The sequence below is a fragment of the Nesoenas mayeri genome, assembly GCF_963082525.1.
Source record: "Nesoenas mayeri genome assembly, chromosome: 18".
In the NCBI taxonomy this organism is placed as follows: Eukaryota; Metazoa; Chordata; class Aves; order Columbiformes; family Columbidae; genus Nesoenas; species Nesoenas mayeri.
This window is the reverse complement of record NC_137566.1, coordinates 12,118,577-12,146,145: the sequence shown is the minus strand read 5'-3', so window position 1 is coordinate 12,146,145 and position 27,569 is coordinate 12,118,577. Positions and strand designations below refer to the sequence as shown.

Genomic DNA, 27,569 nt, shown 5'->3' with positions numbered 1-27,569 from the left:
GCCGGGGCTGGGGAGCGTCTGGCTGCTGCCGCCCTCACCCGCAGCACCGGGGGACACGGGCGCTGTCCTGCGCCTCTCGGGAGCTGCCTTCCCTCACTACGCTATGACCAAATGAATGTTTCTGCCGGGTCCTGGGCGTGCTGTGGCACAGCCGGTCCCCCTGGCGCGGTGGGACTGGCATGGCTCCGTGTCAGCCCGACCTGCCCCTGCTCCGCTGCTCTGCTCTGTGACTTGACTACCTGTGGAAATGTGACCAATAAGTGTTGAACGCATGTTTAGCGAGTGTTAGCTGTATGAACTAATAAATGTGAATTGTTCTGCACCGCTGGCGTCTGCTCTTTGCTTGCACGCTCTCCCTCGGACACTGGGGTGATGGAGCCCAGCGCTGGTCCGGGTGGCAGCCGCGGTGCTGCCCAGTGTGTCACTGTCCTGCGGCCAGGCTGGAATTGCCTGTGGGTCTGGGGAGGCCTCCGTGCCGTTGGTGCTGTGGGGAGCTCGGGGGCATGTGCGCTGCCCGGGGCAGCTGCAGCGGAGACACGAGTGGAGGCAACACGAGAGCGAAGGTTCCTGTGGGCTCAAGTCCTGCCTGTGGGGTGGCCAGGACACGCAGCGGTTCGTGTGGGTCACTGTCCCCGCGCACTGCAGCAGGAGGGGGTTTGAACCAGTGGCACCTGTGCGGTGACGGCTGCTGCGGGCAGGAGGAACAATCCGAAGAGCAAACACGCCAGAAATCCTTGACCAGCGTGCTCGGAGACAAACTGAAGAAGGCATTTAACAATCCCCAGTGTCACTGAGGTGGGTGCATGTTAAAAGATTAAGGAGCACTTTTCGTATTTGCGTGTCTGTGCCTATTGGGGAGCCACCTGTGCCTATTGGGGAGCCGCGTTCAGGCCCACTCGGGGACACGTGGTGCTGCCACAAAAGTGGCTCCAAGTGAGCAGCCGGCCCTGTGCCGCTGCTCCCTGGCGCGGGGCTGCTGGCACTTTCTGCATTGCTAAACTCATGGAAGTGGAAATTCTTCCTTAATGTTTAGAAGCTCTGGTGCCTCAAGAGTGTTTAGGAATTTTTTCCCCACTTGTTTTTATAATGGGAGATACTATGGCAAAGAAATAGCAGTGAGGTGTCTGCCTCCCGGCGCACAGCGATGCCGCCCGCCCTGTGTTTCTCCTGAGCTGAAGGATTTTGTCACTGGCAGAGCTCCTGGGTTTGAACACGGAGCTGCTGGGTCAAAATAAGCCACTTTTGTGGGGGCAGAGCCTGTTCCCAGGTGCCGGGCTCCCCGTCAGCCCGACAGCTGCTCCCGCTGCTGCTGGCCCCAACCTGCCCCATCTCCCCCGGTGCCCCCATGGACCCCCCGACTGCGCTGCCTCTGCCCCTGCCCGAGCTCACGGGGACCTGCTTCCCCCCCACAGAACCCGCCCCCCACTCCTTCCAGAGGGTTTATCACATCCTCACGTCAATCCCCGCGTGAGCCGCGCTGCACCGCTCCGCGCAGCGCTCCTGGCTCTCCTGCCCTCTCTATTGTGTTAATGTTTCTCATTCACAGCAGTTCTCCCTGGTGCAGCTCGAGTGGCTTTGACACGGTGCTGCCCTGGATTTATTCCCCATGGGGAGGCCTGAAGGTCAGCAGTGGGGGTCCCTGGGAGGGGGCAGAGGACACGCTGTGCACGTGGGGTGACAGTTTGTCCCCACCGTCAGTCCGGGCGTGAGGAGCCGCTGGAGCTGCGCCGGGGCAGCCTCTGCTCGCGCTGGCACTACGGGCTGCTTGGGAAGCCGCGCTGGAGTGGGAAAAGTACCAGCACATTTTAATTTTCAGCTCAACCTCTGCTGACCACTGTATTTTGATTAGAGCTCTGCTTCCTTTTCATCTCGGTGCTCCAGCTGGTGACAACTGCCACAGCCTCGCGCGCGCAGTGCAATAGTTTATCACCGAAGGCCAGCCGCTCTATGAATTCAGAGCCAGCGCTGAACAAATCACACTGTCACTAACGTCAAACTTGTTAACCTGATCTTTGGTGGATCACTAGTGTCAACATTGCATGGGACATACATTATCGGGCCCAAGGACTTTGGGAGATGCGTTTGTCAGGCTGCTCTGTCACAATCCCACTCTTGACCTTCACAAAGTAACTTTCAAGGATAAGCTGCACTCCTCTTGACAAGACTTGCTGTTCCCAGGAGTGTCACCCCAGGGCCAGCGGCCAGGACAGGGCTGCCAGGTGAGGCTGGGTCACCGCATGGCTGGGCTGGTCCCTTGGGGTGTCCTGCTGGGCTCGGGAGGACTTCATGGATGTCCAGCACAGGCCACGTCTCTTCCCTGAATTTCTCCCCATCTTGTCACCATTTGCTCTCAACTCTTTCGTCATCTCTTGCCCAGTTTCTGTCCTTCTGGAGTTTAAACCTGCAAACCAGTGCATTGCATGCAGTAGACTGGCGGGGCTCTTTCCACTGGGCCAGCGTGAGTCTCACGTCTCAGTTTGCCCAGCGCAGGTACAAGAGTTGCTCTCGGTGTTTTTGACGGGGCTGATCATCACTGCGGAGGTCAGACAAAGGTTGGGCCACCATGGCTGGACAGTGTCAGCATGCTCGAGAGGTGTGTGCTCCTGGTAAGTCCTGCCCGAGCTCCTGGAGGCGGTTGGGTTTCTCAGTGCCGTTGCTCGGGCTGGTGGCATTCCCCCTGTGCAGCCCCCAGGACGGGGGGCGAGCGCTGCCGTGGGACGGCCATGGCCCCTGAGTGGTGCTGGAGGGGTGGGACAGCATCCGAGCAGATGTGGCTTGTGGCCGGGGGGACCACAAGGCGGGTGCTGGATTCGAGCTCCATGTTGCTGTCCCTGCGGGCCGACCCCACTAATCAGCTGTGAGAGAGAGAAAGCTGGAGAGAAATCTTTCTCTCTGCTAACCTCATCACAATAAAGATTCCTATAAAGAGCTCTTATCCTTGAAGAAAATGAGGCACATAAGCAGGAATAGTAAACAAAAGGCTGTCATTTTGACCCAGGAGTGCTTCATGTTGCTGGCAACTGCCAAGAGGAAACATAAAGAGAGGCTGCATCCAAGTCCCAATTATGCAGAACTATGTGACTGATATGTCAATGAGTTCCCCCGGGAGGAGACCACCAGCGTTCGCGGCGCTGCCTGCGCACCATCTGCACACACCGCCGTGCGCCGGGCCTGCCCGCGCCCCCAGGCGAAGGCGTGCATGGCATCGGAAGAATGCGGAGGACAAGGTAATGTCATCGGGAACGCTATCGCCAAAGTCCTCGCCGCGTGCACGTTATCGGCACGGGCCCCGGAGTCAGGGACTGCGGGCAGCCGGCGGTGCAGGCAGCGCGGTCTGGCAAACAGTAGTGCTGACCACACCTGCTGCAGGCACGCTCCGGGAACGTGGCGCAGGCAGGAGGGCCGCCCCGCCGCCGATAAGCTGAGTGGATGGAGATAAAATCCGAGAAGGAGATTTGCTTTGCTGAGCATCAAGGCTACGCACCAGTGAGGAGCCGAAGCGCGGCTGCGGCCTGTGGCGGGTGGTGCGGCTCTGTGGGCTCCGCGGGCTCCAGCGCCGCCACGGCCACGCTGGCCCCACCGCCCAGCTGGGAGGAGATGGAGCAGGGCAGGCGCTGGGCTGGCAGCCGCGGCTCTGGTGCGGGCTGTGCTGGCGCTCGGGCCCAGCAGGAGCACGAAGCAGAGGCTGTGCTGGTCCCTTGGCTGAGGCAGCACTGTGACAGGGCAGCAACTTTGGGGCTTGTCCTTGTCCCTGGACATCAGTCAACCCTTCCCCAGCACGTCCCTGGCGACCTGTGTGACTGGAAGCACAGGGACACCCTGTCTCTCCCTGCTGGGTGCTGTGGCCACCAAACTGTCACCCCAGTCTGAACCTCCTCCCCGTCCCCGGGCAGCCCCGGGGCAGCGTACAGCTGTCGGTATGGGTTCTGTGGGGTTCTGTGTGTGCTGGCCGGTCCTGCCGGGGTGTCCAGGGTCCCCACGGGCACTGCTGGTCCCACGTGCCAGCACAAGCGCAGCACAGGGTGAGGAAGAAGAACAGCAGCACAGGCATGAGGTCGGTGCTGCCGCTGCAAAGGGCCTTGATGTCGCTGTTGGCACCCGCGCTGCAGAGCGGCCTGAATGTCCTCGGTGCTGGAGCCCCATGTGCCCGCCCTGCCAGGACCTGGCTCTGCCTGGTCTCTGCACGGCTGCTCTGGAGCAGCCTCCCCAAACCCGCCCTCCCCAAACCTGCCCTTCCCAAATCCGATCTCCCGCTGCTGGCCGGGAACTGCTGGGCTGCCCCGGGGCCCGAGTGCTGGCCCTGACCCGGGGCTGTGCGCCCGCCGCGGGAGCTGCGCCGCGGCCTTGGCAAGGGCTCGTGCAAAGGAAAGTGCCCAAGGCCAGCGGGGACGTATTCACCCCTGAAAGCACCTTGCTGCAAAAATAGCAAGTGGCCGGTGTGAGGCTGGGGCTTCCCGGGGGAACAATGGCGGGCGGGAGGAAGCGGCCGTGGCCGCCCCGCAGCTCCATCCCCTCCTCGCGCGGTGCTGAGCCGCGAGGCGCTGCGTGCCGGCCCAGCAGGGACCTTGAACCTGCCACAGATTTATTTTCTCTGACATTGGCATCGTGTCGGAACATCTGGCATGTGGCTGATAATTGCTGGGGATCAGGGCGGAAGCTGCTCCGGGCCTGGCGCTTCTTCCAGAGCTCTGTTTTCATAAGTTTTTCTCCTCTTTTCAGCTGCAGAGTGAGGAAAAAACAAGCGGGGCTGTGCAGCTTGCTGCTCCTCTCCCCTCGGCACCGGTGGCTCCCGGAGCCCCCTCAGCGCGGGTGCACCACAGAACCTGTCACCGTCACACCACGTTGGAGCTGCATCAGTGCTGGGGGAGGAAGAACCTTCCATGACCCCAGAGCCCGGGGTGGTGGGTCCGGCCATGTGCCCCGGACGCCAGCAACCACCTGGCTGGGGCACAGCCATGGCACAGCCCTCCCTATGTCACACGGGGGCTCGGGGCTGTTGTGGCCATGGGACAGGGCACAAAGTGAGCCCTGTGCACAAACACAGGGGAGACGCTGCGGTGATGGATGGGCAGAGTGCAGGGCCGGTGATAGGAGCAAGTCCCTGTTCTGGTGGGACACGAGGTGTCACTTGTGGCCTCTCAACCCCAGCGTGTGGCCTCGCTGCCCTCGTGTTGTCTCAGGGTGACTGGAAATCCAAGCCCTGCAGCCGGCGCGGTGCCCGCTGGTCAGGGCTGTACGTGGCAATGCGGTGTGGGAGAACCCGCGCAGCAAACACCCCTCCCCTGCCGGGGCCTTGGCTGCCCCGCCACGTCCTCCACCCAGGGGGACCCACTTTGCCCCAGCGTCATTTTGGCACACGTGGGGCTGCTGGCTGTGGGTGCTGGTGGCCTCAGGCACTGAGCCCCGTGCAGGGAGGAGCCCCCTCCCACCCTCCCCTGTGGTGGAGACCCCCTGGCTGCAGGTCTCGGTGCTGGGTGGGTGCTGTGGGCTCATGCTCCTCTTGGATGTGTCCTGCCCTGTGCCCATGGCCCCCTCCCTCCCACCGGGGCAGTAAATCAGTGTGGCTGTGGGTGCCGGCGCGCTCACGCCGCCCACCCGTGCCCCCACCTCCCCGCGGGGTCTCCCTCCCCTGGCACGTTATCTGCTGTGGGGGTCCCACTTATCTCTGCTGTCACTTTCTAATGCTAGTTTATGGGCAGTGTTTTGTAGCTTAATTATGATGTTTTTCAGCGCGGTCACGTGCCCACAGAAGCCAATAAGGCACCGAAGTGGGTCCATCGTGGCTGAGCCTGGCCCCCACGGGGAGGAGATTGGCCGGTGTCCTGCCCAGGACGGCGTGTGCGCAGCCAGAGCCCCGACACCTTCCCGGCGGACACGGGTCCCATAAATCCCCCAGCCCGGGACGGACAGGGCAGCAGTGCCCAGCACCCCGTGGAGGCTTCTCAAGTCGCAGCTCCCGGCCAGTGTTGCGAGGGAGGCTCTTCTGCCTCGCCGGCCCCACACACGGTGAGTAGCTGGCTGTGGGGAGAACTGTGGTTGCCTCATCCTGCCTGTCTCCCACCCGCTGCCGCCATTCCCTGGCACGGTGGCAGCCGGAGCCGGAGCAGGGGACACGGCAGGGCTCGGTAAGGAAGCGGGAGCCGTGCGTGGGCCTCTGCTTCCCGTCCCCATCAGCAGGCGTTGGGATGGCGGCTCTGCTCATCGTGGGCAGCGGAGTGAGGCCTCACAGTAGCCTTGGCCCCTTGGCCATGCTACTGCCCAGAAATGCAGATCTGGCTGCCGAGGGTCTCTGGGACCCCAACCAGGTGGTGGGTCAAGGTCCCCGGTCACCTCAGCACTGTGTGTTACCCATGGAAGCACAGGCAGCCCCCACACCCTGGAGCAGGCATGGGGGGTGGCCTGGACCCCTCAGTGTTGAGGGCTGTCTGAGCCCATGCCTTTTCCCCATCCTGCATCAGTGAGCACCGCAGCCCTCAGCTCCGAGTTGCTTTTGTTCCTCGCAGTGTTTGCTCGGCTCTTCTCCCGACCCGCAGCCCCTCCTGGGCTCCTCTTCCCGGATGGCAGGTCCTGCTCTGCAGCTGCCCGGCAGCTCCCCCAGGAGCTCGCGGCGAGTGTGGGGGCTGTGTCCGAGGGGCTCCGCGGCGGTGGGAGCGCTCCTTCCCAGCCAAACAGCGCTGACCGACACCGGGGCTGCTCTGCTGCTATTCTTAGCCTGGGCTCCGTTCCTGGTGGCTCTGGAGCGATGCTCCACTGAGCCCGTTTCCTGTTTGCCGTTCTCCTCGCCAGTGCCGCTTCCTACCCACCGCACCCGTGGGTGCAGCGGGTGTGTGCGGCAAGCCAGGGGGTGAGCTGCGTGGGGTGAACTGTGTGGGGTGAGCTGTGTGTGATGAGCCTCGCGGAACAAGCTGTGTGCAATCAGCTATGCGGGATGAGATGTTTGGAATGAGCCGTGTGGGACCAGTGGCTGCTGCCCTTGCTGGGACAGGCTCTGTCTGCACTGGCTACAAAGGGGCTCCTGGTAAGAGTGGGTGGCCCAGCTGCTGGGATGAGTTCAGCTCCAGTGCCTGAGTTGGAGCCGGAGCCTTGAGCTCCCCGTGGCCGAGGGCCTGGGCCACGGCGCATGGCCAGCCGGCCTGGGAGTGTCCTGATGAACAGGACGTGCCGGGAGCATGGATGCTCCTGTGCCAGTCTGCTGGCGTCATGGAACATTTCGTTAAGAATCCCTGAATGTGAAGCAATGAATTAAATACTGGTGGTGAACCACCTCTGTCTGACAGGCAGACCAGGACACGGTTGGCACAGGGTGACCGGCAATAGGTCCAAACTGTCACCTTACTAGCAGTGATCCCAGAGGAGGTGTCAGGAGGTGCCACACACCCCAGCGAGTCTCACGCAGGTTTCTCGGGGCTCTGTGAGCACCTCCTCACAGGCAGCTGGCTGGCAGCAGGACGGAGCACGGCCCGTCCCCGTGTCCTCGTGTCCCCGGGCAGGCTGGTCCCTCCGCCCCCACCCCGTCCCCGGCGCTGTGAGCCGCCCGCTTTCCCCAGAGGAGGTTCCCAGCCCCCGGGGGGCTGGCCGCCCGCCCGCACCAACATGGAGATACTCTTCCAGGCGCTATAAAGGGCTCCGGCACCTGCCGCTCGGTCTCTGCCGCGCCGCGCTCCCGCTCCGCACCCAGCGCAGGGGCTCGGGGCCGCTGTCCCCGTCCCCCGCCCGCCCCGTCCCGCTGACCCATTGGCTTGTCCCGCAGCAGGGCCGCTGGAGGGGATGGACTATTCCTATGATGAGGACCTGGACGAGCTATGTCCGGTCTGTGGGGACAAGGTCTCCGGGTACCACTACGGGCTGCTCACCTGCGAGAGCTGCAAGGTAGGAGCCGGCCGGGGCGTGCGGGGCCGGGGCTGTGCGGGGACCGGGAAACGCGGCTGGGGCTGTGCAGGGACCGGCGCTGTGCATGGAGCGGGGCTGTGCGGGAGCTATAGCCGGGACCGTGCGGAGAGCGAGGCTGTGCGGGGAGCGGGGCTGTGCGGGGAGCGGGGGCCGGGGCTGTGCGGGGAGCGGGGAGGGGGCCGTGCAGGAGCCGGGGCAGGGGGGCCACCCCCGGACCGCTTCTCGCCCGGTTTCGTTAGCGGCGAATTCGCGCTCGGCGGCGGGACGGGAACGCGGCAGCGACGGGAGCCCCGAGCGCGGCGGGGGGCGGCGGGACGGGTGCCGGTGCCAGAATGCCGGTGCCGGTGCTCGACGCATCGCCGCCGCCGCAGGGCTTCTTCAAGCGGACGGTGCAGAACAACAAGCACTACACCTGCACCGAGAGCCAGAACTGCAAGATCGACAAGACCCAGCGCAAGCGCTGCCCCTACTGCCGCTTCCAGAAGTGCCTCACGGTGGGGATGCGCCTGGAAGGTAGGGCAGGGCACGGCCGGGCTGCGCGGACGGGGCCGGGGGCGGCGGACGGGACTGCGCGGGTTGCGCGGGTTGCGCGGTTCCCCCGGTGGCGATCGCGCCGGCCCCGCCGCTGCCGCGCGCCCCCGCCGCGTCCCCGGGCCGCTAATTCCCGCGGCCGCTTCGATTCCGTTTTTCTATCTCAAGTTTAAAACAAATTCGTTTTTTCGCGTCGCCTCCCCCTTTTCCTTTTCTTGTTTTTGTTTCGTGTCCCCGCGGGTTTTTGGCTGGTGCGGTTTCAACTTTCCAGGATTTTCTTTGCTGGCAGAATGATTGGGAAATAGCGTAAAAATTATTGTTTTCCTTAAGCACATAATTTCAGAAGCTGAGACTTAAGGAAAACGTTAAAAATAACGGGGCTCGCAATAAAACTGCTGCAGATCTACCACGAATTACATTTTTTTCTGTCGGTGACATTTAGTATAACAGATTTCTTGGCTGCTTGACTCTCAGGGAGTACAATTACAGCCCCCATGGCCACCACCTCACTCATGTCAGACAAGTCGATCCCAATTGAGATATCAGAGTTGGACCCCAACATGCCCAAGTCGTGTGTTGTGGTTTCTGCAACACTTAGCACAGGCCACCAAAATACATTCAGGGGGACAGATTGCTGGCAAGTGGCTGCAAAGCAAAAGCAGACACGGAAAGGAGCTCCCCTCTGCCACAGTCAGCTGCCCCCGCACCTCTTCTCCCCTGAAATCGTTTACATTTTGCAGCAGATAAAAGCGGCCAGATGTGTCGGTGGGGCTGAGCCCCCTCACCTGGTTGGGCTCACTGTGCTCAGGGCAGAGTGCGAGTTAATCAGAAAGTACCGTGTGTACCGCACAGCGGGGTGAGAGCCTGCGGGCAGGGGAGCGGGAGTGAGACACAACAACGAGCTGCAAATCAGCCCCTGCAAAATCGCGGCGTGGGCTGGCTTCCAGCCCCATCTCCAAACCGTTCCCAGTTTCGCTTTCCTCCCTGGACTGGAGTTACTGGTGCCCTGGATCAATCCATGTGTGCTCCGGCAGTTTTGCCCGGTGCTGCAGGAGGGCTGGGACTCTGGGCAGGGGCTGGGGGCTCCGGGGGAAGGCAGGCAGGGGCAGTGCCTGGGGTGACTCCCGGGGTGACAGGCACAGTCTCTGTATATTTTCAGCAGTTTTGCTCGCTGTGAAGCTCGTTTTGTCCCATAGCCCCTAAGAGTAGTGACTGTGAATTTTTATTTTCCGGCTGTTAGCTCCTCAGCAGAGACCTGCTCTTCTGTGGTGAAAAACAGAGCCCACCTTTCCTGGTTCCTCTTATTCTTGGGTAGGGAATTTGAAGTTGAGCCTCCAGCTCCACAGGACAAAAGCAAGCCCGAGATGACTGAATTTGGGGACAATGTTGACACGGGCCCCCCTTGAAGTGCCTGAAGAGACGCTGCAGTGAAGCCTGGCTGGGGAGAGCAGCACTGCCCAGCCCAGCCTCGAGCGGCGGTGCCAGCACGTTACGTAGAGCGGGTGGGAGATGGGCTGCCCGTGTGCTCTGGCATTGCCAGGGTGTGCCAGACCCACCGGTGCCAGCTCGGGCTGCGTGAGGGGTCTGTGCCAGGGGGTCCCAGAAGGGGTTCGCACACACTCCGACTGCAGCTGTCGCGCCGTGTCTCCGTTAGGAACTGCCCCGGGGCAGCTGTCTGCTGCCCAGAGGTGTGCGGGCAGGCTTGCCGAAAGGGGGGCCGCGGCACCCCCACCTCAGAGGATGTCTCTGGCTGCCCTGCTCCCAGCGAGATGCTGTTTTCATGAATAAAGAATGAGGGAGGAAGCGCAGGGCGGCTCCCCTGGGAGCACATTCCTGCTCGCCCTGGAAATGCTGCTGCTCCCGGCCAATGCTCCGCGTTTCCAGCCTGCCTGAGGAGAGTTTGGGAGGTGTCCCGGCTCTCGGGGGGCTGGCTGTGCTTCCAGCGGCCGCAGGATGAGGAGGCGAAAGGGAGGCAGAGGTAACAGCTGAGACACAAAAGCAAGACTCGCCTGCTGTCGGGGGGGACACAAACTAGCAGAGGGTTGTTTCCCTTTGATGCAAAGTGTGCGGGCTGTGCTGCTGGCGTGCTCCTCCATCCCTCTGCACTGCCGACCAGCTCCCAGCTCGCTGAAGCTCCTCCAAGGGAGTGCAGCGGGGCGGTGCAGAGGGACAAGCTCCTGCTGCAGAGAAGCACCTGCTCCCTCGTGCTCTGACACATTCTTGGGTTTCTTTGGGGGCTCAGAGGGAACATCTGCTTTGCTACAGCCGTGAGATGGCGATGGGGCCATCAGAATGACTCCACCAGCGGGATGCTCCAGCAGAGCCTCTCGGCTGTGGCTGATACCCGTAGGGACAGGCAGGCTCCTGCCTGAAAGCTGGCACAGCCGTGCCATGGGGTGCGGTGTGCCCGACTGGACCAGAGCATTGGTGCAGCCTGGCTGCAGGTGAACCTGGGCCGTGGGACTCGTTCACAGTCAGGGGTTGTAAAAATGAAAGTTGGTGTCAAGCCCCACCGTCTGCCCAGGCTTCATGGGCTGTCCCCCAGCCAGTGAGGGATGAAAGCCGCTTTATCCCCAGCCCATTTCGGAGTTAAAGCCAAATGTCTCTTCCTTTCCTGCAATGCCCGGAGATGCTGTGGTTTACACCAGCAAGTCAAGAGCCAGGGACAGGCACCTGAACCTGCTGTGCCATGTCCCTGCTGTGCACAACTGGGCTGGGATGGGCACAGTTCTGCCAGTGGCTTTCTCGGAAGGTCTCCCTCATGCCCCTCAGCTCCATTTGGCCCCCAGATTTGCCTCGTCTCGTTCTCTGTGTCACGTGGAAGCACTGGTCTCCCTCCATGCAGGTTTACTGCAGCCCCTGCCCTCTCTCTGCCCCTAGCCGTGCGTGCCGACAGGATGCGCGGAGGGAGGAACAAGTTTGGACCCATGTACAAGCGGGACCGTGCCTTAAAGCAGCAGAAGAAAGCTCTGATCCGTGCCAATGGCTTCAAGCTGGAGACCGTGCCTCAGATCATGTCCCCGGTGCAGAACGACTACAGCCTGTCCTCCACCATCCACAGCATCCACGCCATGTCCAAGACCTTGCCACCCAACTCTGCTGCCCTGACACCCGTCGACTACGAGCGCAGCCCCTACGGGACGCCCTCCCTGGGAATGACGGTGCCCAGCCACGTACCGCTCGGCAGCTACCACTACCCCTCCTTCCCCAACCGCACCATCAAGTCTGAGTACCCGGACCACTACACAAACGCACACGAGTCTGCACCAGCCTATGTGTACCCAGAGACCTACCCCAGCAGCTCCCCCCCTGACATCCCCGACGTCATCCTGAAGCTGCTGCAGCTGGAGCCCGACGAGGCGCAGGTGCAGGCGCGGATCCTGGGCTGCCTGCAGCAAGAGCAGGGCAAAGGCCGGCACGAGAAGCTCAGCACCTTCGGCCTCATGTGCAAGATGGCTGACCAGACCCTCTTCTCCATCGTGGAGTGGGCACGGAGCTGCATCTTCTTTAAGGAGCTGGAGGTAGGAGAGAGGGCAGGGAGGAGGGATGCTGCATGTGCGGGTGGTGGGAGGCAGGTAGGATTGGGGCTGAAATGCCATGAGGACAGGATGCTGTGACAGGCAAGACTGGGCCTGAAATGCCGTGAGGAAGCGGAAATGTCCGTGGGCATGAGCCTGGGGCTGCCCGTGCTGCAGACCTGCTGGTGTGTCCCCGTCCCGCTCCCGGCTCCCCGTGTGACAGGTCTGGAGCGATTCCCGCTGTTGCCGTGGGGCTAATGATTTCAGATTCATCACGGCGGGGGCAGGTGCGGAGGCAATCGCCGGCAGAGTGACTGTGGTGTCAAGCTCAAGATATAATTGAAAAATGTAACGTTGAGGAATTATAGTTGAGACAATTCTCTCCTCTGTCTTTAGGAGGAAAATCGATGCGGTCAGGTGGGTGCCTATTAGCATCAGGCAGCCAGGGCAGGGGACACCACCAGCTCTCCTCCGGAGCCACTTCTGCTGCCAGGAGCACATGAGCGTGCCTGGCCGGGGGACGTGGTGCTGACCCCCGTTCTGCCAGGCCATCCCATCTAGTAAATCCCCCCAAATACTTAGCAGGGCCAAGGGGTGGCTTAGCAGAGGTAAGGCAGCCTCTGCCATTCTGCCAACCTTGCCAAACTTTCAGTTGTTTTTCATTTCTGTCCTGGGCTGACCTGAGATCCCAAACTGGTGCAAAAACAGAACAAAATTTTGCAATGTGGCCAAAACCCAAAGAGCCATGTCCCAGGGTGGCTGGGAGACCCAGGTGCCTTCCTGTGCTCTGTGTGTGAGGCTGGTCTACCTGGCTCTGGCCAAAATCCCCTTCCTCCTGCGAGCCGTGGTGACCACGTCCCCGGCAGGGCCAAACTCTTCCCATGCCCACCCGCAGGGTGCCATGGGACCCAGTGTGGCAGAGCCTCGTGGCTCAAAATAGCCCATGGCTGCCAGAACAGTGTCAGGAAACGGCATTGTGGGGGTGGGTCAGGCTCATTTCAATCATATCAGTGTCCAGCCTGGATTTTGGGAACAGAGTGGTTGTTGTTTTGCAGGAGATATTGTAAACAGTGTAAATTCAGCTGCCGGCTGCATTGCCACGTAGCCTTGTAACTCCATTGTCAGCCTGATTGTGCCACCAAAATAGGCCGTTTCCATGTGAATCCATGTTGGCGTGTGCGTCTCCTCCCGTGGGGCTCTGGGGGGGATGGCAGCGCCAGCGGCTTCACCTGGGCACAGGCAGTGGCGTCCTGCTGGGAGCAGGGCATGTCCCCTGATGTGCCCAGGACACGCGACATGGTGCCGCAGGGACAGGAGCTCAGCTGGCTCTGTCACTGACATCCCAGGGCTGCCTGTCACACCCCCGGCACGGCACGTCCTCTTTGGTGCGAGGTGGTGGCTTCCCTTGGGCACACAGAGAGAAGCTGTGGGACAGCAGGAGCCGATCTGCAGCTCCTGAAACCCTGTTCCTGCTCCTGCCAGGCAGAGAAAAGTAAAGAGCTGCTGGGGTGGTAAACGAACTCCTGCTAGTGCAGAGTTTGTGGCTTTGCCCTAAAGCCCCCTAGCACGGCATGAAGTTGTGATCCCAGAGCTCGATGACCCTGGTGCAGGCAGTTCCGTGGGGGTGCAGGCAGTTCCATGGGAGTGCAGGCAGATACCCCATGCATGGCATCCCCTGCCTGAACAGTCCCCAGCACACCCGTGCTCCTGCCTCAGGGCTGTTCTGCACCCAGCTGGTTTCTCACTGGCCTCGCAGGGAGCCTGGGGAGGAGGGAGAAACCCTTGGGGACATGGGGACCCGCTGTCTCATGCCTGACCAGGATGAGCCTCTGCTCCCTGCCCAGGGACAGTGGGAGCAGGTCCCCCCCAGAGCTGGCAGGTCATTGACATTCCCGTCCCCATGTTCATGCCCATTCCCGTTCTCACACCAGCAGCCCAGCGAGCAGGCTGGGTGCTTTGCCATCTCCTCCCGGCAGGGTGGAGGTGCTGGGGAGAGCCCCCCCGGCTCCGCTGCTGCGCCCGCGGAAGGAGGGGGGAGATGGGCTAATGGCCTCTTGACATCGGCTCACACGCCACGTCTGCCCGCAGGCGCGGGGCAGTCAGATTGAAAACAGATTTAACTTCCCAGATATATCGTTTCATTTAAGGGCCAGTAATTCTGTCAGTCTGCCACTGACAAACGAGGGTCCCCATGCCAATCTGCCGGGGAGACTGATGTCGCAGCGTTCATCTCGTGTCACCAGGCAGAGAATTACGGACTGCGCTGGCCTTCGGAGGCAAGACTAATAATGCCGCGCGGCAGAGGGGGATTTGGGGCCCTGCTTGTTTATTGAGGGCCGGCCAGGCAGCCGCGGCGCGAGGCCGCGCGGGCGGAGGTGGAAGAGGTCAGCGCTGACGCCCATAAATACGAACTTTAACTGAGTCTAGATGAGATGTGTCAGGACTGAGGGAAGATTTGCAGCACCTCTTCAGGAAGAAAAATATGGGCCGGGGGTGAAATACATTTTGTTGGGTCGTGAGTCTCAGGCAACTTTGTCCTTTCAGATGTAATTTTTTTATATATATATGGAGAGAGACGGACAGAGAGATGTGCATATACGTACACACTTGCACACTCGTATTGTGCCTGACTTGGTTAGGTTTGTATGGAGGTATCTTGCAGTGCCTGGTGTATATAGATGTTACTGCCGTACGTACATCTAAATATCATGCACACAGGGGTGCGGTGAACTCTAGATTGGGATGAGCAGCCAGGGAATGTTAAACAAATTGCCGCAGTTTCAGCCTGAGGGCCGGACTGGGCTGGGTGTGCGGTGGGTCCCTCTTGCCGGTGGAGGGGCACAGCATGGTCACGGGGTGACAGGCTGACACCGATCCCCTCCTCAGCCCTCCTCGCCGTGTGGACGGGGCAAACCCCCCCAGCCCTGGGCAAGTGCAGGTGGGGGGCTGGCAGAGGGCAGCACCGCTCCCACAGACGGAGAAACTCCTGCTGGGCTGCTCTCCCTGCCGTCTTGTTAGAAATCTCACAGCCACGATGAAGCCGATTTGTAGCCGGTTGCTTCTCTGCCTTTCACATGTGTGGGTCATCTTGACCCCATCTCTTGGCCAACAGCCAGAGCGTTTTTGGCAGATTGAAAATCTCCTTCTGGTTGCAGACTCTGCAGCAATGTTTAGCATCCCATGCACTGGGGGAAATGTGACGGCTTTCCCTGCTGGCTCATGTCACGCTGGCACAGCCCTGCCCGCTCTCTGGGCACGGGCTCAGAGCCATGATGCTCATGCAGCCTTGCAGCCTGTGAGCCCCAGCAAAAAACAGCACCCAGGGCCACAGCAACATGCTCTGCCAGCAGGGAGAGGAGATCCTGGCCATGCCCCGCAGGTCGTGATGGTTTGTTGCTTTAGGATGCCCATCGCAGTGGTATCTGGACGGAGGGATGAGGACTTGCATTGACCATTAACACCTCAGGCTTGTGTGGGGTTTTGATAGCGGGTGGCTGGCGGATGGTAATCTGCTTTCTCACTTCTTGGTAGCCAAGGTGATGGGTCCTGCTCGCACCCAGTAACAGCTTGGGCTGCAGCTCAGGGTGCTGGTGTGAGCTGTGTGTGGGAGCTGCTGGGGCAGATCCTGCACCAGTGATCTGGGAGGAGGCCGGAGAGCATCTCTGGGCTAAGATCTGCACCGTCCCTGTGGGGTTTGGCACGTCTGGCCTGCCCCTGTCCCTTGGTCCCAGCCCCTCTGCTGCGGGGAAACACGTTTTTCTGTGGGTCACAGCCCGTCAGCAGCAAAGGCACTTTTGGTGGCCGGGTGGCAGGGGAGAGCTCTCCCGGCACAGGGAGCATTTTACTGCTGTGTTTTGTGAATGGGTTAAATGTTTGCTTTAAAAAAATTGCCTCTTAAAGACAGCTTGCATCAGGCCCTTGATAAAGCACTCCATTGAAAAGCCTTGACATTAAAAGAGGAAGATCCTTTGCTTAACTTTTAAAGGCAAGAGTGTGTGTGTGCCGTCTGGCTGGGAGGGCTGATGGACCCTGAGTGGTGTCCATTAACCCCCCGCTTCTCCCAGGCGGCCAGGCTGGCGCTGGGCACAGGGAGGTGGCCAGGCGGGACCCCTCGCGGTGGAGCCACGCTGCCGGAGCGGGGCCATGGGGTGCTCGCTGCCACCCAGCCTGGGCCACGGGGACACCAGCTTGGTGCTGGGCTGCAGGCAGGGCTGGGGACCCTGGAGACGTTCCTGAGCCCTGCCCGGCCCCAGAGCCCCCAGCCCACCCCATCACACTCCCAACCATGTCCCCATACACCATGGCATGTTGAAATGCTTCTTTTTGGAAAAGCTGAATTTTTAAAAACCATTTTCAGTGCAAAAGCTTCAGTCTTTCCCTTCCGGAGCTCATTGCGCTCAGGAATGAGGCACAGGAAGGAGCTTCCAAAACAAAGCCAAGACTCAGCCGCAGCAGAGGAGCTTGGGGCGGATGTAATCACAGATGTAGAAAATCTCCATTTTGTTTTGATACAGAACAAGCTTTTCCCCATTGCTTTGTTCAGCAGCTGAATGGGAACCTCCTGGCCTGTGCCGCTGGGCCGTGCACTGTGGTTCCTTTCCTGCTTTGGGCGATGTGGTGGTGAGCCCGGCCTTGGAGCTCCACTGCACCTCGCCATGGGCAGGTTTGGTGCCATGGGGCAGGAGTGGGCTCTGCAGCCCCGGCCGCCATCACTGCCCCTGCTCCGCATCTCCCTCCCCACGCTGCTGCGCCTCCAGGACTGCCCACCCACCGCACTTGAGAAACAAACCCTGGCGGCTCCAGGGAATGCCGGGCCCCGAGACCATAAAGCTCTTTCTCATCTGACTTCTATTCCTTTTGCAATCTCCCAGTGCTGGTTTATTGCAGACTCTTCAGCAAAACGAGGGTATTATCCAGTCCTGTGATACTGCATCTGTCTTCCTTCCATCAAAGGCAGCGAGCACAATGGCACTGCGGAGCTCTTCTGCTGGCAGCGGATCTGCTCTGCAGGGAGGTGCTGCCGAGAGCCCCGGCCCTTGCCCCGCAGCAGCCGTGCAGGGGAGGGGAGCTCCGGCCAGGTGGGGGTTCAGCTCTTTGCAGGAAGGAGCTGGCGTCCCTCGGGCGGCCGTGAGGAGGGGTCGAAGCCGGTGACCCGTGGTGGCCGTCGGCGGGGCGGTGGGGGACACAGCTGCCTGCGGTGCCTCCTGCCTGCTCTTGCGGTGGCAGCACCCCCGAGTCTGGGCTTGGAGCCCTGGCGTGGCTCTTGGTTTTGCCAAACTCATCCGTTAGCTCTGGCAGCTTATCCTGCCGGGACCAGCGCTCCCTGCAGCCCAGCTGCTTCCTGCGAGACCTTTGGAGGTCCTTGCGGTTTGTGTCCTGGGCTGAGCTTTTTAGCAGGGGCATTTGCAGGCATTTCTTTGAAAGCACAGCCGTGGATGTTTATACCTGTGTCTGCACAAACACGCTGGCACACGTGCAAAGGTGCAGCTGATCACATGTGTGCTGGTGCGTGGGCAGGGGCTGGTGCAGCTGCAGGGCGCAGTGATGCCCTGGGGCCGGCAGCTCCCCCACAGCCCTGCTACTCTGTGCCCCCCCGAGCCCTGCTGTCCCAGGCAGGGAGGAGAGGGGGGATGCTGGCCTCTTTCATTTGAAAGTATCCAGAGGGGCTGTCTGCAGACACAGGGCCTTTGTGCAGCAGCTGCACGTTCCCTCCCGCCCTGAGATGTGGCCAGCAGTCATTTTGTTAAAGATTTGTGCGTGGTTTGAGGATGTTGTGCCCAATGAGGGAAAACTCATGCTGATAAGTGCCAGCAAATGCCACCGAAACGTGCCGAGCTGCTTCCAAGTTGGGCCTGCACAGCTGCACAGGGTCCTCCTTACCGGGGTGTAGCTCCAGCTCTCCCTGCCCACCTGAGGGGACTGGAGGAGAAGCAGGTGATGACCCCACACTCCCCATGTGCTCCTGTGATGGGCTGCAAGTAGAGCTGGGCTGGGCAGGTCTCCATAGATCAGGTCACCTGGGGCTCTAAAGGGGGCCAGAGTTATGTCACATCTCCAACACCTCGTGCTGGTGCTGTATCCGTGCCAAGGCATTGCTCATCCACACTCTGCTTCATGTAACAGCAGTGGTGGCAGGACTTGCTGCTCTACTTCTGAGCGCGTGAGCAGTGAACGTAAGTTATTTTTGGACTGCTAGAAACTCTGTTGTGCTCCAAGTGAGACACAGCTTGGTGTGGGTCCTGTCCAGGTCCAGTGCGAATGTGTCAACGTGCTGCAGTGGCTGATGTGTGAGTTTGAGCTGTCGCTGCTGCCGGGCTGGAGTGTGGAGCTGGCCCTCGAACCCAGAGCTGGGGCTGGAGGGATGGTGTGGGCATGGGGACTGCCCAGCCCTGTCCTGCCAGCTGGAAACAAGAGGGAGCGGACGCAGCCCGGGCAGCCCCGGCCGTGCCCCACGCGCGGGGGATCACGGCGGCTCTGACTCTTTCAGGTGGGCGACCAGATGAAGTTGCTGCAGAACTGCTGGAGCGAGCTGCTGGTGTTCGACCACGTCTACCGGCAGCTGCAGCACGGCAAGGAGCACAGCGTGCTGCTCGTCACCGGCCAGGAGGTGAGCGCTGGCCCTTGCACACCGTGGCGGTGGCTGCAGCCGCGCTGGTGGGGCTGGAGGGGGCATGGGGGTGACTTTTGTCTTAATGCTGCCCAAGCGTGGCCAGCCCAGTGCTGGGGGCTGGCATGTTTTTGCTGCACTTCAAGACTGCTTGTGCACATGATCCCATCCCAACCCACTGTCTGGCTTCTGCTTTTGGCAAAAACTGTTTCTTGTGGAAAGACCAACAGTCACAACTGCCTTTGCAGAGCTGGGTGTGAGAAGGGGCCCCTTCCCTCCCCAGGGACAATTTTTAGAGATGTGGGTGCCCATGATGCCAGCACTCTGCAAAGGGCTCCCCTGCTTTAAGTGGGGCTGGATAAAAGGGGTTCCCATTTCACCCTTCAGCCCCTAATTGTCAGTGGGTGCAGTGGCTGGTACACGGCTCCTGCTTTGCATGGAGTCTCCTGCAGTGTGTCTGGGGGGGCCAGGGTGACTCTGGCTGATGTTGCCCCTTTCCCCACAGGTGGACATGTCGACCATCGCGGCCCAGGCCGGCTCCATCCTGAACTCACTGGTGCTGCGGGCGCAGGAGCTCGTCCTGCACTTGCACTCACTCCAGGTGGACCAGCAGGAATTCGTCTGCCTCAAGTTCCTCATCCTCTTCAGCCTCGGTGAGTGCCGCTGTGGGGAGCACCGTGACGAGGGGTGGCCGCATTTGGGGGTCACAGACGTGCTGCCCTGGGGTCTCGGGTGGCAGGAGCACAGCTGGAGGGAGCAGGCGCAGCCCAGGCTGTACTGGCCGCTGCACTGATGGGGGACCAAGGGGCTTTTAATGAGGAGCCAGGAGTGAGGGCTGGACCTGCTGATTCCCACACTTCGCTGGGGCTCTGAAATGTCTTCTGCTGTGGGGCCAGGCTCTGCTCCCAGCTGTGGGGGATGTTGCCAACCCCTTGGGTGAGCGGTGCCTGTTTTGGTCACTCGCCTGTCGCACTAGGCAGGGAAACAACCGGCTGATACAGCTGCAGCAAAACAGGCGTGTTGACAGAGGCAGCGTCGGGGACGGCCGTATCTCCTGGGATTTGCGTCAGCGGGCCCGTGCGCGGCGGGCAGGAGCTGCCTGTGGCTCTGATTAGGCTCAGCCTGGGGCCTGCGGTTGGGCCAAGGCGGCGGGTTCACACGGTGCCGGCTCACCCAGACAAAATACACGGGAGCTACAAGCACTGCTGCCAGAGCCCACAATGGCCCCAGGACAGCGCAGTGGCTCTGCCCCGATCCTGCCCCGATCCTGCCCCGATCCTGCCCTGATCTTGCCCTGATCCTGCCCCAGATCCTGCCCTGGCCATGCCGCTGCTCCTGAGGGCAGCATCTCCCCATGCACCATGGCCAGGGCTGCTCCTCTTTCCCCATGAGCACTGCTCCAGGGCAGAGATGCCTGTTAGAGTCCCACTGGAGCCATCTCAGCCCTCGGTGTTGCAGCGTGGCCTCGGACAGTACTGAGCACCACGGGGACGACAGGGTGCCCATCTGCCTTCATTACTGGTGCTGACACCTTCCCCTCAGCCCTGTCCCGGCAGGAGATCTCCCATCCCCATTCCAGTGTGGTGCTGGGGTCTGCGAGGGGCTCAGCTGGCCGCCGTGCTCGCGGCTCGCACCTCTGCTGCCACGGCTGCTTCACTTCACACACCTCCATGGCCGCTGCTAATCGTACACACCCGCACAGGGCAGGAACCGGCATTTCCCCAGGAAAACTTGTGCTTGTGTCACTGGGGTGCTGATGCTGAGCTGTGACGCTGAGCCCAGCTCATGGCAGCACTGTCCCCAGCCCCGTCCCAATCCATTTCTGACACCATCCCTGTGCTTGTCCAGACGCCTCCATCTGGGCCTGCACTTCTGCACTTCTGCTCCTGCCAGTGGCTCTGTGCCCTGGGGCCAGGCAGGGTGGGTGTCTCGGGGCGTGGGGGCTGTGCTGCCAGCCCCTGCACCTGCGGCTTCTCCTCCAGCAGCTTTCCTTGCCTCTGGAGCTGTTTTGAAATCCAGAGAAATTAGATACGACAGTGCTGCTCAAACAGTGATAAGATGTGGCACAAACAGTGCCCAGGCTGCGCAATAAAGGAGCCGGTGGGGCTTACGCCCAAGCCAGGACCTTCTGCAGCACCGGGAGGGCTGGCACCCTGCGTGCTGCCCCATGGCGCCCCATGGCACAGGAGCAGGAGCAGCGTGGTCCCAGCACTGGCGGCTGCTCTGCCAAGTGCCGCTGAGGTTCTGCTTCGCCAGGGCAGTGGCTTTCAGGGAGGACGTGGAATCAAGTCACTGTATCTTCCCATACATCATTTTGCCCCAAATCCAACTTTTTCTCTCCATATTGCAGAGCTCACTTGGAGTAATTTGCCCTTCGCAGGCTCAGCTGTAGAGGATGGGATTGTGTATTATGTGCAGGATGTAATTGCCTTTAACAAGAGAATTTCCACATTTACCACTCTGCCACAACACAATCAAAGCCAAGCCCCGCTCACAAGAGCTGCCATTTGAGTTCTAAATAGATTTCTCTCCTGAGCAGGTAAAGAGATTTAATTAAAATTAGGGCTTCTCAAAATAGCAATATTTATGAGGACGGCACAGGTTAGCTTTGTTCTACAGAAGGGCTTAATAGAGCCTTAATGGATTGACCTATCATTCGATTTCATGACTTACATTCATGAAGCAGCTACTCTTGGGGAGGGGAGGAAGAGAGGCTTTTATAGCCCACATTCCCTTAAGCGTTTGCAATTTATCAGCAGCTTCTCCCAAACAAAAGGAGCTGTGAATAGGAAGAACACTTGAGGGCATAGAAATAATCCCAGGCATATCTGTATGTGTGATGGGAGGCTTTGTCACAGGACAGTCTTTGCAACTGCTGCAGTGTCTCTAAATGAAGTGAGTCAATGTTATTTGGACAACATTCTTTATTCCTTGCAGGAATGAAAAGATTATTCAAATATTCAATTAAACAGTGAATAGGGTCTTTCAGAGAACCAGGTGAGTTCATCGAGTAGAACTAGCTATTGTTGAGCCAACTCAGGGGATAGATTTGACATTTATCAATATAACTTCTTTAATGACATGCACAATAACCTTATGCAGATAAAGAGATTTCATAACAACCTGGGTAGAAGGGAGATGGCCACAATGGGAGCAAATGTGCCACCGGAGTGAAAAGGGAAGGGTGATCTGATAAAGCGTGTCTTGGCACGACCTGCAGCACTTGATGCCTGCGCTACGCAGCGCCCGGCCCGGCCATGGGCATGGCCAGTGGCTGCGTCTCCCGGGGGTCCCGCAGCCCCACGGGCTCTGCCCGAGCAGAGCAGCATCCTTGGGGCACAGATCCCGCTCAGGCTGCCCCAAAAGCCCAGAGGAACCCCAGCCCAGCAGGCTGGGCCATGGTCCCCAGGGACAAACCCTGCCCCGGGGCTGTGTGCGCCCGGCTCTGCCGTGTTGCCACCCACTCTGCAGCGGCCTCTTGGCTGCCGGTCCTGCCTGTGCCCGGGTGCTGCTGCCTGCAGGGGCAGGGCTGGCAGCGGGATTACGGGAGAGCTGCTGCAGCCCTGGCAAGGTGCAGAGGATTAGGGTTTCCAGGCTGGTAAGCCTGGTTGCCACATTGGAAAGATGAGGTTTATCGGGGAATTAATTCAGCCGCTTCCTCGACCTTCAGGAATTGGAGGGGGCTGATGGCAGTGGCTCCATGCGTGTGGGTGCAGCCAGTACCATGTTTTGGCTTTGCAGCTTCCTGGGCGGTGAGGATGTGGGTGCACCTGCCCTACCGCTGCCAGGGGGTTTGGGCATGTGTCTTCAGCACTGAGGGAGAGCTGGGAGGCAGGATGGGTATGGGAAGTTGTGGCTGGGCAGAGAAGCAGAGCGGGACCCCTCCTGCACTGCGTTTTCATGCACAAGGGGTGCTGACACAGAAGTGTGAGTGCACCCATTGCAGCAGGTAGGGCAGACACATGAGTTTGGCACCATTTCACCATCTCCTCCTCCCTTGCAGACGTGAAGTACCTGCAGAACCACGCGCTGGTTAAGGAAGCTCAGGAGACGGCCAACGCGGCGCTGCTGGAGTACACCGTCTGCCACTACCCCCACGCCACCGACAAGTTCCGGCAGCTGCTGCTGCGGCTGGCAGAGGTGCGGGCGCTGAGCATGCAGGCGGAGGAGTACCTGTACCATAAGCACCTGAGCGGGGAGGTGCCCTGCAACAACCTCCTCATCGAGATGCTGCACGCCAAGCGGACTTGAGCACGGCCGCCAGCAGCGTGGTGAGGCAGGATGCGTGCCTGGGGCTGGCGGGCCAGGGCTGCCTCTCCAACCCGCCTCTCTCAGTGATGCTATTTAACCTGTACTATTGGAAGAGTCCAGATGGTTTATTTTACTACATGGTAAGGACAGTTGATGGCTGGGGGGCCGTGCACTCAGCTGCCAGCCTGCCCCATCAGCAGTGCTGCCCCTGCTCCTCTGCACACGCGGTGCCCGACCTGTCGCCTGCCTGACCTGGCTCTGCAGCACGAAGGAAGGGTAAAGCCTGTCATGGCTTTTCTTCTGTTTATGCTCCTCTCCTGCTGCCCCTGCCAGCCGTTTCTCCACCGCTGCCATCGCTCGCCCAACCCTGTCCCATGTCTCAGGGCTCCTCGTGCACAGGGCAGGGGAAAGGTGAGGTGAACCCCCCAGGTGGTGGTTTTGCAGCAGTTGGGGTGTCCCCAGGCACTGTCACGGAGGCAGAAGATGGGGGCTGGGGATGGTGGCACCGCACAGCTGTGCCAGGTCCTCGAGGAGCACATGCTGGGTGCTGCCTGCTCTGCATCGCGCTGCTGCCCGGCCAGGTGAGGGCAGGCAGGGACGGGCAGTGCTGAGCCCTCAGCTGAGGTTCGTTTGCTCAGTGCTTCCTGGTGTTGGAGGCAGCAGCCATGGCTTTGCAGCCTGCAGCAGCCGCAGTGCCCATTGCCCATGGGTGTCCATGTTCTGCTGAGCCCCTGGATTCCTGTCGTGCTCTGCGTGTCCCCAGGTGACAGCAAATGCTGTGCTGAAGACACAAAGTGCTGGAGGTTCCTTGCCCATTGTGGAACAGGGGCTCACAGACACGACAGGGCAGCGCTGGGGGGTGCAGTCCCCTGAGCTGGGACATGCTGAACTGTCCCTGCTGCTTTCTCTCAGTCTCGCGCTCTCCCCTCCTCCTGCCCCACCGGGCAGCCCCGCACGGCCCCGCGTGGCTGGGCTTGGGTCGGCTGCTCTCCACGGCCGGCGTTTGCTCCTCATTCTGCGCAGAGCTGGTGCCTTGAGGAGCTGCAGACGCTGCACCTGGAGCCGCACGGACTATGGAAGCTTGTTAGATGCAGAAGAGCATGTTTGTCTCTGCTTTTCAACATGTTTGTGCATTTTCCTCCTGAAGTTTGTGGTTCAGTTTCACCTTCTTTTTGTGAACTTAAAGAACTGGAGAAAATGGTTTTGGAGGTAAAAGATATTTTATTTTCAGAAAATGAAAAGTGTCCTTAAGTGTCTCTCTCTCTGTGACTCTCACATCCTCTTCTCCCTCTCATCCCTCCCCTTCCCACTCCCCACCCTGCATTCCCAGGCAGGAGGTTACCAGCTTCCCTGTCAGGAGCAAACCACTGTAATAAATTTTGCAGTTCAGTTAAAAAGGCAGACTTTGTCTTTTTTGATGGTCTTTCTAACTCTCCTTGCTGGTGCCCCCGTTCTCCTGGCAGCAGAGCAGCGCGTGGCCCCGGCACGCAGCGCTGCCCACGGTGTCTCTCTCAAGGGCCACCTGCCCTGGGCGGGACGGGGACACTGCGGCTGCGGGAGCCCGATGGCTGCTCTGGTGTGTTTCAAGGCTTTGGTGAGTCAAGATCTGGTTCATAGTGTTGCTTGGAATTGCCATAGCGACTCTGAGTGTGTTTTGCAAGTGAGCTCAGGAATGACAATGTTTATGGGCAATTAGCTTAGACTCTGGATTTTTCACATAGCCCTTGGTGGTCACAGTGACCAAGCGGCCCCGGCGTGCCAGGCACCATGCAGGGAGCAAACCACAGCAAAGCACAGAGCTCTGCCACAGGTTTGATGACCCGTCTGTACGTATTTCGGTGCCGGGAAGTGCCCCACGCCCTGGTTGTCCCCAGCCCCAGCAGCTGGAGATGCTGCTTGGCTGACTCTGGTGCCTGGAGCCAACGCTGCATCCACACCTCGCGCTTCTGAGCAGCACAGAGCTGCTCCAGAGCCGCCGTTCCCGACAGCGCGTAAATACCCGCGGGCCAGCACATGCTGTGCTGAGACCAGGGAGCGCAGCGTGGTGGGAATGGGAAGCAGCAGATGGGCACCTGCGCTCTCCTGTCCCCTGTTCCCATCCTGTCCCCTGCACCGCGACCACACCACCCTCCCCTGTGTTCAGCCGTGTGAAGTGCCGCACAAGCCCACTCTGCGGATGGAAGGAGGGAAGGATACAACAAGGATACAACAAGGAGGGAAGGCTGCCTTTAAAATCAGCATTTACTGTCATCATAATCAGCAAAAACTCTGACACATTTGATGTGCCCTAAACACTAGGGATGTAACAGAGAACCAGTTGGATGCAAAGAATGGAGGGAGAGAAAACAACCCCAGCTGGAGAAGGACCACGCGGCCGGGGGAGCCCCGGGAGGAGCAGGGAGAGTTCTGTCCTACATGGCAGAAGCTGCTATTGAAGGCAGGTGTGTTAGCGAGGGATTGAAGCCAGCTGCTGCGTTCCTCAGCACCTGCCCGTCGGTTACCGTCCCTGGAGAGCAGCAGGGCAGGCTCCAGCAGCAGATGAAGCCCGTGGGACCCCACGCTGCCCCAGTCCTGCCCTGGTTTGTCCGCACATGCTGCTGGGAGGGAGCACAGGGCCAGCAGCTCTGCCCGGGCCGGGCCAGCCCTGCGCACGGGAGCCACCTCCTGCGACCTGCCGTCCTCCCGGCTGCTGGACCAGCCTCGGCGCCAGGGCCCGTCACCCCGAAACTCGCTCTCAGAAACCTAAAGCAAAAGAGAGACGGCGTCAGCTGTGCCGGCCGGGGTGGGGGCGGGGGTCCCTCCCGGGACAGCAGCTGCACCAGTGGGGTCCCCCAGCATGTTGGGAGAAAGCACAGCCCAGACCTGCTGCTGTAGGATGAGCATGTAGGATGTGGCACAGCCAGCCCTGCCTTTGCTGATGGGCTCTGCCTCCCCTTGCCCCTTTAGAGGTCTCTGAAATTTGGTTCTTATGGCAGGGAGCCAAAGCAGCCTCTATGCACAGGGCTGGAGCTGTAGGAAACCTCTTCTTCCCCCGGCTCAGCAATTAGCCCACTGTGCACAGCACCACACTCTGAGAGTGCTGGAGACTGAGGTTTAAATGGGATTTAATGAAAATACCAGTGCTACCATGGCAGAGAGCACGGATGCTGCACGGGCTGCACCCCTTCCATCAGGGCACAAGGTACCTCTGCCCGTCGGAAGGGCCGTGCAGCGGTGATCCCGCCGCAGGGGTTGGCATGGGGGGGGGTCTGCATTTCTCCGAGTGCCCACAACACTCAGGTGCTTCACTGGCTTTGAATGCCAAAGACTCATAATTTCCTTATTATTTTAAACACAATCTTATTTAACACGGTATGGCGAGACTTGCAGAATTACCCAATATTGATCACAGAAAGGCTGGGCCATGGAGACAAGATCCATGTTGCTATGTGTGGCTTAGCAACATATAAATGTATTCAAACAGAATAATGAAATTATCGTGGGGAAACAAAGCAGCCATCACTTGAAGAGATGGAGGATGTGGAGGCCTCTTGGAGCTCTTGTTTGCCAAGACAAGGAAGACGGTACTTATTGTTTGTGCAAATATGTGAACCCCCCCGGCCATCCCCTGCTTACATAAAGGGTGTAATGAATCCGGGCAGCGTGTTCGCAGCAACACACAGCTTTGTACAGCTGGGCTGGAGCTCATTACTGCGGAAAAGTGCGGCCTCTCCGAGCGGATGAGTCTTTGTGGGGGGAGCCCTAATACTGGGGGTGGGGAGGGAGCCTGCGCCTGCCGCCCAGCCACAGCCACACTGCAAACGTCCCCATCTCTGTGGTTCGGAAGCTGGCCTGGTATTTACCTGCGTTTTATCTGTCCTTGTCCTCACACGTGTTGAGGCACCGCGGGGAGCCCATCCCACCCCCCGGCCCCACCGCTGCAGCCAGCGCGGTGCCCGCGGAGCCCAGCTGAGGTGCTGGAGCACAGAGGACACAGATCCCACCCCAGGTCCAGCACGGCTGAGGTGTTGGAGCAGAGAGGAGGCAGATCCCACCCCAGGTCCAGCTCAGCTTTCCTGGGTGACCGCCACCAAGCCACTCAAGCCGCGAGTCTCCCACCCGTGCCCGGGCTCGAGTGCTCTCCCGCCCACTCCCTGCGGGGCTGCGGCTCCTCCAGGTCTCTGCATGAGCCTCTGCCAGCCGGCTGCTGGGACAGCACCACTCCCATTAGAGCTAGCTGGAAATTTTAAAATAATGATACCTGGGGAAAAAGATGTCTCTTTTCCATAAAGTATTTTGGGAGAAAACCAATAGAAGAGGGGAAGTGGGTCTGTTGAAATGATTTGTCCCCCGTTCACCACACACACAGGTTCATGGTTTGCTCCCCAGCAGCTGTTATCCACAAGAGCTGCACAGCATTTTGCTCTGTTGAACAAGCTGTGAAGATGGGAGCCTGTGCAACACTGAGCTGCCCTGGGGTCTTCCAGGCATTACTACAGCTGGGCATTATTGCCTTTTATGTTCTTTTTCAATGGCTGGAAGCACTTGTCTTTGAGCCTGGCGCCCGGGACCAGCGCAGCCAGCACCAGCGCTGTGCCGCATGCCGGCTTGCACGTCCACAAGTGTGCAGAGGAGAGCTCTTCTGGTTCAAGGAGATCTTCTCCTTCACCCCGGGCTGAAGGGCTGCCCGGCCAAGGGCTCCTGGCCCCGGGTGCGCGAGGAGCCGCGCTGGGTGCGAGGGGGCGGCCGTGCTCAGCGCCGCCCGGCACCCCCCTGCTCCCACCGGCGTGCGA

At 60.2% G+C, this 27,569-nt stretch overlaps 1 protein-coding gene across 1 annotated transcript; it reads left to right on the top strand.

The window, feature by feature from the left end:
• Nucleotides 1-7,767: 7,767 nt before the first annotated feature.
• On the top strand, nt 7,768-22,797 carry NR5A1 (nuclear receptor subfamily 5 group A member 1; the record flags this gene model as incomplete). The annotated part of the gene is made up of 6 exons (XM_080355974.1): nt 7,768-7,869; nt 8,262-8,403; nt 11,302-11,942; nt 18,427-18,546; nt 19,052-19,199; nt 22,550-22,797. The coding sequence occupies 6 exons, from the start codon at nt 7,768-7,770 to the stop codon at nt 22,795-22,797; spliced, it is 1,401 nt and encodes a 466-aa protein (XP_080212100.1).
• Nucleotides 22,798-27,569: the final 4,772 nt, after the last annotated feature.